The 11024-nt window shown below is 34.2% G+C and overlaps 2 protein-coding genes across 2 annotated transcripts; one reads left to right on the top strand and one right to left on the bottom strand.

Moving 5' to 3' along the window:
* Positions 1-483: 483 nt before the first annotated feature.
* On the top strand, positions 484-2299 carry LOC128015781 (peptidyl-prolyl cis-trans isomerase-like 1). Its single transcript, XM_052599907.1, has 4 exons — positions 484-651; positions 1305-1459; positions 1727-1795; positions 2000-2299. The coding sequence occupies exons 1-4, from the start codon at positions 596-598 to the stop codon at positions 2218-2220; spliced, it is 501 nt and encodes a 166-aa protein (XP_052455867.1). The 5' UTR covers positions 484-595; the 3' UTR covers positions 2221-2299.
* A 75-nt stretch (positions 2300-2374) lies between these two features.
* Positions 2375-9110, bottom strand: LOC128015772 (sodium- and chloride-dependent GABA transporter 2-like). Its single transcript, XM_052599885.1, has 14 exons — positions 8869-9110; positions 8096-8230; positions 7383-7523; positions 7008-7095; positions 6628-6760; positions 6279-6413; positions 6019-6122; positions 5754-5878; positions 5396-5508; positions 5162-5299; positions 4826-4928; positions 4645-4745; positions 4359-4529; positions 2375-4175 (listed from the first exon to the last, which is right to left on the bottom strand). Exons 1-14 carry the CDS (start codon positions 9035-9037, stop codon positions 4059-4061), a joined length of 1773 nt encoding a protein of 590 aa, XP_052455845.1. The 5' UTR covers positions 9038-9110; the 3' UTR covers positions 2375-4058.
* Positions 9111-11024: the final 1914 nt, after the last annotated feature.

Genomic DNA, 11024 nt, shown 5'->3' with positions numbered 1-11024 from the left:
GTATTTTGGTCAATAAACTCAATAAAACTGAATTCCGATCAAATATGTAAGTGACTTTGTGTGTTGATTTGTGGATGAAACCGGATTGACACTTTGACCAATAAGGTCCATTAACTAATTAACTATTTATTTGGTTGCTGGATAAGGATTTTTATACATACTTGAAATTATATAATTCAATCTGTATGCCAGATAAAAAAATAAAAAAAATGTATCAAACAGATTTAAACCATATATATATGTATATATATATACATATATATATATATGTATATGTATATACATATATAGATATATATTAGTTATCAGACAATATCTGTCAGACAGCGTTTACTTTCCTCAAAAACTTGCAGAGCAATAGAGAGCCACACATTTAGGACTGCTTTTATATTGCGAGATCAAATGTATGTGGATGTATAAACTCAGACAGCATGACTTAAACATCCAGTCCTCTAGGAGGCAGCACTTACAACATGTGGCCTTGACTGTTTACAAAAACGAATAAACCGAACTATTACTTCCTTATCACGCTTTACGACATCATTTACAAATTAAAAATAGTTTCTATCAGAAACATATTTGCTGAGCAAAAGACATGTCTGGAATTCCGCCGGATTCTTGGCAACCCCCCACAGTATCGCTGGACACAACGTAAGTCGCAGTATAGACATTAGTAAATAGATCTGTGAATGAATGAGACACGTTTTGATAACATATAACAAGCTTTGATCATTGCTGTAATTGTTTCATTATTTATAGATGTTGAAAATTCTAAGCTTTCCCGCATGTTTGTATTAAAAAGGAAAGATCTAATTACGTCATTCAGTTGTACTGGATAACTTAGATTGTGATTCACGACTCATGCGGTTCTTTTGAGCTGTTTAAAAAGTCAAACGTTCACTGATTATTTTACAATGGAACGTTATTACGTCGTCCCATTTTTATGAATCATATATATATGAAAAGATTGTTATTATAAAGTTTATTTTAACTTTTAAGTTTCTGAAAGATGTTGCATGCTCATATACGGAAGCAAGATGGCATGGCAAATAGGTTAAAGCATTCACAAACAAAAATATTCTAAACGTATTTTTCTTTCCAGAATGGTAATATTTTAAAGTAATCTTTACTTGTCTTTTATGAACCATCTGTTTCAATCTGTTGTAACTTACAGTGGTTCCTTAAAAAAAGTCAGCTACTTAAGGGAAAACAAACTGTTTCGCACACAAATCTGAGATTAGTAGACATTAACCTTTACCAGCATGCATATTACGACCAACCATCACTTTACACTGTCTTTCCAGGATGGGAACTATCGTGTTAGAACTGTACTGGAATCATGCGCCAAAAACATGCAAGAATTTTGCAGAGTTGGGCAGAAGAGGATACTACAACAACACCAAGTTCCACCGCATCATCAAAGACTTCATGGTTCAAGGAGGTGATCCAACAGGGACAGGTGAGGATGAAAACAGTACTCATTCAACACTCCTTTTAGATATTTCATTCAATATATAACACAGTACGCTCATTTAAGCAGCTGTTTGATGTTAAAGGAATCAAATTCTACATACATGAAGGATGAAATAAAGGTGGTGAATATGTTTTATCAAGTGATACCATCTACTTTTGTCTTTAGTGCAGTAGACTTTAGATTTTAATTTGCTGTAATGGTTTGTTTAGTTTGCACAATTTATTTATATAAAAATTGATTTTATATTTGCAGGTCGTGGTGGTGCATCTATATATGGCAAGCAATTTGAAGACGAATTGCATCCAGAGTTAAAATTTACAGGTGAGTAATATAATGCATGAGTAGATTTAATAATATTGTAAGTAGCACTGCTATTTTCAATAGATCCTATGGAGAATAAGAAGAATAAAATGCTAGGGAAGTATTTTGTCCGTTCCCAAAAATGTCCAGCATAATAACTAGGTTACACCTTAAGTTTTTATATTACAAATCAGCAAGTGCTTGATTTATTTATGTATTTTGTAGGTGCTGGAATTCTCGCAATGGCCAATGCAGGACCAGATACAAATGGAAGCCAGTATTTCCTCTCGCTGGCTCCCACACAGTGGCTGGATGGGAAACACACTATATTTGGACGGGTCTGCCAGGGCATTGGAATTCTTAATCGTATTGGCATGGTTGAAACCAACAGTCAGGACCGCCCTATGGATGACATTAAAATTCTCAGAGTGAATCTACCTAACTAAGACGTATGCTTGCATAACCTTTATGCCTTATTTTTGTACAGTCCTTTTATTACATTAAACTTTCAGAGTTTTCATAAAATATACTCTGTGCTCTCTTGATTCTCCTGTAAAAACCCTTGGCCACATGGTGGCGTCTCATCAGTACAAGTTTGGGTTCATTAAAGAAATAAGACTTTTTAATGTGTACATTCCTTTACATTACACCAAATGACACACAAAAGGTTATTAATTATTTGGCATCAAGCTTGAATGTAATTGGAGATGACAATCATGATTTCAACACAGTCACTCTGCATTAGTTGCATATAGATTTGAAATGCTTTCTTTGGAATAGAATTAGAGAAAACCTGATCATACAATTTTCTAAATCATTGAGTGTTTTCTAACTCCTGCCAGTGATGCTAATTATTAAATATTCAATACTTACAATTATATTGAATATATGTTAGGCAGAGAACTTTAAAAAGTGTTAAACAAATAGCACACAATGTGGCCTAGCAGTGACTTTTTTTGGCAGAGCAACATCAGTTTGAATCATTATCACCATAATCCTGGTTTTCTAAACAGATGTTTCATGATCCAAGACTTCAAAGGATTTTTATGGAAGCCCACATTTCAGAGTGCAGCTATCCTGGATTAAGTTTAATCTATGACTATGGAAATAAGTAAACGAAGTCATAGAGGTTATGACCTACAAAATCCTATTGTTGGAGTTTAAAAATGGGTGCTTGTCTGTGAAGTTAGTAATCAGATCCTATCAAGAAGGAGTAGAATAGAGTTTCAAATTTTATCATCTGGGAGATTGGAAAATTTCCAGACAGAAACAAAAACTATTTCTCTCTTCAGTCTGTTCATTGTGTCTCTAAAATTCATGAAACTCTCTTCTATACAAATAAAGATATGTTTGATTTGTAGACTAATCTGACGGATGTTAAAAAGATTCTGCTATACATTCTGTTAATACATAATCTATATATATATGTATAAAAAAAATCTGTTTTATATGTATGATAAATCTAAAAAGAAACTAGAATATGTGTTTTTAAAAAAAATGACTGAAGGCTACATACTACAAAACATACAAGTAGAAAAATACATCATTCCTGTCTGTGACTTGTACTTTCCAAAACCTTGGTGCTGATTAAGCAAATTTTACATAATGCCCTCAAGTTATGTGAAACACTGAATATCACTGAAAGAAATATCAATAAAGCTCTGACCAGGGATCACATAAAAACAATGCCAGACAGCTCAATTTATCTTATAACAGGTTATCTTGCATGAGAAAATCTTAAAGGAAATCCCAAATAAGCTGTCCTCGGAGAACACCCAACTGTCCAAACGCATGACTGCTTTATTCATCATAGCCGATCTACTTTAAAAACAATGCCTGACTGCTTTATTGATTTTATAGCAGGTTAACTTGCATGAGAAAATCATAAAGAAAATCTAATAAGCTGTCCTCAGAGAACAGCCAACTGTCAAAACGCATGGCTGCTTTGTTCATCTTGTACAGTATATGTTTGTATAGTAAAAGTATCTGCATCTGTAAAGTATCTGCATAAAAAGTATTTTGTCATAACTTGGGCTCAGAAACAGCACTAATAGATTACAGTCCATATTATCTTATTTTATACAGAAGGAAGGATATCTGGAGTTATTTAAGATGATACCTTACATTAATGTTTTGCCTCTTTAATATATCAATTTAACTTTCACTAGGCCACCTAACAATTTTTTTCTTCAAACTGGAAAACTTAATTAATTAAGCCATTAGGACTAATTGACTGACCTGCTATTTAATATTTAAGGACAATTGAGGTAATGGTATTTAAATATTAATGGTGGTCTGGGGTCTTTTCTCTGTCTTTACAGGATGACAGAGTATAATGATGTGCTGAGAGACTCTGAGACTGAGGTAGATCCTCTGCTGGAGTGCAAGCCAACTGGAGACGCTGAGGGCAACACATACAAAGACATTTTTCACTTAACCTTATTGCATTTGAATCCAAAGGAAATGAAAGGAATTAATTCCTGTTTGTGAAGCAGTTGCCAGCTGGTTCTGTTAAAGGTTTCAAAATATTTCCAGACATGTATATAGTGCTGAAATGCTGAAAATTTTTCTGGATAACACCTACCTCCCAGAAGGTCCCTTTCTGCTTATAGAGTTTGTAGATCATGATAATGGGGATGAGGGAGAGAGAAGATACTGCAAGGAACCAGCCAATAGCGTATGCCCACCATGGATACACATATGAGTTATTAAACTTCAAGGGACTGTACTTGACCAGAGAGAAGATAAAGGTGCCCTATAGGAAATAATTATCAAATTATTTTTAAAAACATTTTTATATAAATTATTGCCCATCAAATAATGTATCACTAAACTGTTCTGATTTTAAAATGTGACAAAAACAAACATACCACACAGACAGAGGGGGTGACATAGAGCCAGCAGTACTTCATCATGGGCCAGGGTTTGTAGCCAATCATGTCTTCTAGGTTCTCATAGAATCGGTCAGCACCTTGGTGAAAATAAGCACAATAAGTCCAATGAAATAGTAGTTAGAGCAATTTAAAGAGTATTTAAATGTAAGCTACCAACCATATACCCATCCAATGGCCACAGACTGACATGTAGCCAGGAACAGGAGAGTGGCTCCACTGCAGACGTAATGATCAAACAACTGAATGATGTAGAGACCACCCTGTGAAATTAAAAGTAGAACACTAGGAACGATATTCTAATGAACAGAATGCACAGCCATGGATTGTACAAGCCTTATGTTTGATATCAGTGTAACATAAGTGAGTTAAAAATCTGAGCTGATTCTGAGGTTGATCGTGAACTTCTGTAGGACCACAAATGACTTCCAGTAAAAAAACATAAATTATTCATTAGTTACTTTCTAATTTATTAGCTGAATTGTGTTGGGCTCACCTCTGTGATCATGAAGAAGCCCATCAAGTAGCAGACGAGGCAAATCCCTAAAAGTAGCATCTCTCTTCTGAAGCCACGTCTCAACACCGTGGGAAAGATATCTGTCACTGACGTCATTATGCTCTCCAGTCCAACAAACTGAGTGACACAAAAAAGGACATTGGATGGGGAGGCAGGAAGAGGGAAAAGAGCAAAGCAACAGAAGTTAGGCTAAGAAAGAGAAGGGGGTCTAACCTGACTGTCCAAGCCCAAAAGGATGATCATGATAAAGAAACACACAGCCCAGAACTGAGACCACGGCAACAATGTCACCGCCTGAGGGTACACTATAAACACAAGTCCTGGACCTAACGGCAGCCAAGGGAAGGGGGTACAATGACCAACACCACTGTGCATTACCCCACTCTTACTTAGTGATCAAATAAATAATGGGTAGTGAACTGCAATAATGGAGTCTTCTTTAAATAGTTGTATTAAAAAAGACCATAAGGATATGCAATGACAATTACCCATTAAAACAAACAATGTTATTCCATTTAAATTTCAATTTGATAGTTAATTTGGTAGAACAATAAAATATGTTTTCTCTTACCAGACTCGGCTACAAGAGATATGTCCACCCCTTGCTCCAGTGCCATGTGACCCAGAACAGAGAAAATAGCAAATCCACCTAAAAAACTGGTTCCACTGTTCAGAAAGCAGAGGTAGAAAGAGTCCCTGTAGAAAGAGTGAGCAGGACCAATTTCTGATTCTTTCACTGATTTAAAGCTCTAATTCAAACATGAATAAGTGAGATACACATTAAGTGAATCTATCAGTTCAAATAAATTGTTGTCCTTCATACAATGCACACTCACTTATAACAGTCATTGTTATATTGATTGTAGCTTCCAAGAGAGCTGAGGTATCCAAGACATATGGCGTAAGAGTAAAAGATTTGAGTACCAGCGTCCATCCATACCTTTTCAAAGAAATTAACAAGTAATACAATTCAGAAAGAGTAACAGGATACAGAATATGTATACTCATGCTGATTTTGAAAATTGAGATGAGATGGTCGATTAAATTCTCCAGTCCTGTTTTCTGTAACTCACTCTAGATTCTCTTATGCCTTTACCTGTGGGTCAGCTAGCCGCGTCAGGTCTGGGTATATATAATAGTAGATGCCGTTTATGGCACCAGGTAGAGTGACTCCTCGTACAAGCAGTATCAGGAGCATAACATAAGGGAATGTTGCTGTGAAATAGACTGCCTGTAAATATAATAATAATAATAATTTTAATTAGATCTTTAATTGACAATAACATAGACGGTCTGGGTACTGCATGCTGGAAATTGATTTCAGCTCTAAAACCGGTAATAAAAAGATTTGAAATTATTTATACAAGTCATTTGCAGTAAAATTTTGTCATTACGCTCTTAGTTTTTTAATGACAGCTAATATGTATTTCTGTTAAGACTGTAACCTTCCCAGTAGATTTCACGCCTTTCCAGATGCAGAAGTAGACCAGGATCCAGACAAGTAACAGAATAAGAGCCAAGTCCCACCTTACTGTGCCCAAATGCTCTATTCCACTGGACAGCCGCAAAACTCTGTGACTGAACACACACAAGCAATATGACAAAACGGTGAGTTGGCAGACTTATGTAAATCAACTGCTATGTGAGACAGTCACAAGCAAAACATTACCATATTCATACAGCATTGTATTTACATGGTACCATGGTACAATAAAATTTCTACAATGTCAAACTTTAATATTGACTGTTATTTTATTGCTTTATTAATTATTATTATTATTATTATTGATCTTAGTGTATGTTTTTGAATTTTCATTTAACTCACTGCCAGAACTCCATCACAGAGGAAGAGGCATTAAGAGGAGTCATCCACTTTGAACTAGAATTCTTCCCACCAAGCACAGTACAAGTATCTAAAATCAAAGACATGCAAATATGGTAAAAAAAAAAAAGTATAAACATCAAGAACTCATATACCAAGACCTTACCTGATGCAATAATTTCACAAAACATCTGGTTCATATATATAGTAACTAGATAATATTCAGTAGATATCCCACTCCCAACCCTGGCATAAGCATCAATGTTTGGTGAAAGAGGAGACAAAAAATAGCCTTAAAAACTCCATATTTACTAAGTAAATGTGATACAAGGCCTCCATGTATATATATACATACATCTGATCTTTAACCAAATGTACCTGTGTTCCACAGATTGCTGCAGCTGGCCCAGGGCAGTTCCACACTGAAGGCTGAGAAAAGGTACAGAAAGGCCCAGGCTATGATGATGATGTAGGTGATTGAGCCATAGACAATTATCATTTGACTCGCATAACCCATTCCTGAAAAAGAGACTTGTGTTAGTACTGACTGTACAAATACTTGACAATAAATTTAAATAATGTAACACCCAGCATGCAATAAAATATGAACATGTACATGTTAGAGACAGAGTACACTGTTTACTATAACTATATACTGTTTACATATTTTGCTATATTTTATTATTATATTTCTTTATAGGTTTATTTTGGTTAGAAATAAGAGATTGGTGTTATGGGCCACTAAATTAGTTATCTTAAGGGAGATAGCTTCTGCCACTAAATGTAGTTGTTGAAAAAGTTTTAATTTTAATATGAACTGTAATTGTCACTGCATATCCCATTAGTCTAATAAAAAAAAAAAAAAAAAAAAACAAGGCCACAGAAACTGTTAGCAAATGCATTTTAATTAGCAGAATCAAGTCTGTAGTTGCAAGCAACAAGTATTTTAAAAAAGGAAATCTAAATATTAACTATATGCTTCAGACATTTATCTATTTAAAAAAACACACAAAAACATGACAAACATGTAATTTCACCAAATTATAATAAGTATCACACAATGCATACTAATCAAGAAGTGAGGAACATACCTTCAAAAAGAGGACAGATCTTTCTCCAACATGTGATGCCTCCCTGATTCGTGTACTGACCCAAAGATGTCTCAAGCACAAAAAGTGGGATACCACAAGTAAGAAGGTACAAGACATATGGAATGAAAAAAGCCCCTAAGGATTTAAGAGATGGTATTTATTTATTTGACATCATTTGTGTACCGTTAGAAGGTCAGTGATGTCCAGTATAACAGTCAGTTGGCCCTATGCATACTTTGTTCAAGTTGTGGAATCTCCCAATTCAACTGAAGATATGACTTTTTCCACATACATTATCAGTACTACAAGGTCAAATGTTTTAATAAACATCACTAAGGTTATTGTGACCTGATATCGCATTCATTTTGTACACTTTTTAATGTCGGGCACATTAGGATAAAAATAAAATGTAAAATAAATTATAAAAATCTACATTTTAATATTGTTTAGGGAAAAGTTTACATTTTTGAATTTTTATAAAATGTTTTTTTAGGATTAATGTTATCTACCTAATGGAATACAAATGCAGATCTCATATAAAGGTGTACCTGGTAGTGAATATGTTATCTGGCTGTATGATATAATAAACAAGCACAGCAATTTATGTAAACTGACAGATGGTTTATAAATGCTTCTCAATAAACATCACAGACATGAAGTGAATGATAAGACTATAACACATAAAAAGTTCCAGATTAAGTTTAAGTCCCTTAATCACACATAAATTAAAAACCATAATAAAATCTGTCAACAACTAGTCCAAAACTACTCACCTCCTCCATTTTTATAACAAAGATATGGGAACCTCCAAACATTTCCGAGCCCAATGATAGCTCCGGCCACAGTTAGCAGAAATTCAACCTTGTTTGCCCATTGGCCTCTCTCTTCAGGACTTTGATTAACCTGTTGGTTCCCTGTCCGGCTGGTGGAGGAGCCTGCCATACTCACAGTGTTTATGTCCGTCAGTGCCTTCGTAGATGTGTGTGAATGATTTGAAGAAGTGAGTCTAGACACAGTGAATATCTAGACTCGCTGGGGCGTGATTCTTCACCACAGCTTTTAAGCATTATCAAGGGTGGGCGGCCGGTGATCAGCCTCTCAGGTTTTTTTATCCTGAGGGTGAGAGTAGAGATGTGTTCACTTCTTCCATTCAGTCCAGTAGTTCTGCAGGCATTTTAGTAAAAAAAAAAAAGGTTTCTTCTCAGCAGTGTAGCTAAAGGATGCTGTCTATCATGTCCTGGGCAGTTCTTCCAGTGCTCTTCAATGGCATGCTCAGCTTCTGGAAGGTATGAGGGGTTGATCTGCTGAATCCAGTAACCTGACAGCTGCTTGTCATTATCATGGTACTTTCGTCTGGGTTCATTGATTTCTGACACACAAGGGGAAAAATGTGTACCTGCCACTCGCAAAACTTTCACTAGAATGTTCTTAAAAATATACAATTTGATTTCTCTTTAAGAAAAAGTATGACGTTCATTCCCCATAAAATCACTCAAGACCAGCAGGACTGTATACTTCCTGTAGGCTAAAACTGAGATTAAACAAACATATATAAAACAGAAATATATTTCTGAAAAATATTTTATTTTATAATATAAAATATAAACGTCTCTTATGGAAACATTATGTCCTGAGAGAAGGAATTTCATAATGGCATATTCTATGTCTATACCGTGCGATTTATATATATATATATATATATATATATGTGTGTGTGTGTGTGTGTGTGTGTGTGTGTGTGTGTGTGTGTGTGTGTATGTGTATTTAAAAATATTTGTGTATGTTTATGTAATAAATAAGAAGTCTTTTATAAATTTACACAATTAATATTAAAATGTTGTTTTTCCTACTGCCATTTAAATCGTTTTTTTTCTTAATTTTTCATTAAGACTGTGTTTTCTGATAAATGTTCATTGTTTTCATGGGAGACATATCTGAGAATGGCTTGGTTGTGTCTACAATTGCAAGGTCAAGATGGCCTTGTGTTAAGGTTAAACTGCTCAAAAACGTGATTTAATTAATAATTTAATAATAGTAAGGCTCAAGCACTGCAATAATAGATGAAAACTTTAAGTTCTCATATTATCTCGTCCTAAATGGAGTATTTTTTTTAACTTGATTTGACCTCTAAACTTGCTCAGCAATCTCTTATAGTGTCTTGACTCTGCCCTTCTTACAAAATTCATGCTTATATCATCACAATAAATGACTAATGGGTACATTGCACAACAGCTTTTATAACAGGATTTGATATAACTCAAGACTGAATTCTTAAAAAAAAACTGTTATTTAAGAGTTGAATTATCCACATGATTACAGATTCTTTCCTGCTAGATTAGGTGAAGGATGAGAAGGCACTGTAGATCACATACTGCATGGCATGCATATTAACTTATGCATTATATAAGACACAAAAAGCCTATTCAATATTTTCTGTGAATAAAAATGTGAGAGAAAAAAATTTCTTGACTAGCAATCAAAGTCAGAGTATTTCAAGTCTTTATTATTAAAATAAATTAAAATAGCATTTTATTAATTTATCTATATATCAGTGAAATCATAATAATTATTCTGGTAGTTTATTAACAGCAATTTGATTTAAACACAATAATGCAGTTTTTTAGATCAAAGTTTTGTACATAATTGATTCAAGTAGCCTATTGACAATTTAATCACAATTAAAATTAGAGCATGGACAATTTAACACCTTTTCAACATCTTTGGCAAATTCTTCTAAAATTACATCAAAAATTGACCACGCTTGTCAGTTTTTATCATGATATTTTTGCACAGTATCTTACTTAGTCTAAATGTCAGAGCTCCTGAATGTAGTGCATGACCAACTTCTATTTTTTTTTCTCTTTTTAAAATTAAAATAAATACAAGAAAAAAGTAAAGCGTGAAATAACAATAAATAAAAGTTATATAT

Source organism: Carassius gibelio, chromosome A6 (genome assembly GCF_023724105.1).
Source record: "Carassius gibelio isolate Cgi1373 ecotype wild population from Czech Republic chromosome A6, carGib1.2-hapl.c, whole genome shotgun sequence".
In the NCBI taxonomy this organism is placed as follows: domain Eukaryota; kingdom Metazoa; phylum Chordata; class Actinopteri; order Cypriniformes; family Cyprinidae; genus Carassius; species Carassius gibelio.
This window is presented reverse-complemented; position numbering and strand designations above follow the sequence as displayed.

Coding starts and splice junctions, on each gene's coding strand:
- LOC128015781 (XM_052599907.1), top strand. CDS start 596: ATGTCTGGAATTCCGCCGGATTCTTGGCAACCCCCCACAGTATCGCTG. Junction 652..1,304: donor ACAGTATCGCTGGACACAAC/GTAAGTCGCAGT, acceptor CTGTCTTTCCAG/GATGGGAACTATCGTGTTAG. Junction 1,796..1,999: donor TCCAGAGTTAAAATTTACAG/GTGAGTAATATA, acceptor TGTATTTTGTAG/GTGCTGGAATTCTCGCAATG.
- LOC128015772 (XM_052599885.1), bottom strand. CDS start 9,037: ATGGCAGGCTCCTCCACCAGCCGGACAGGGAACCAACAGGTTAATCAA. Junction 7,096..7,382: donor CAGCAATCTGTGGAACACAG/GTACATTTGGTT, acceptor CTTTGATTTTAG/ATACTTGTACTGTGCTTGGT. Junction 5,300..5,395: donor TTTTGGGCTTGGACAGTCAG/GTTAGACCCCCT, acceptor TGTGTCACTCAG/TTTGTTGGACTGGAGAGCAT.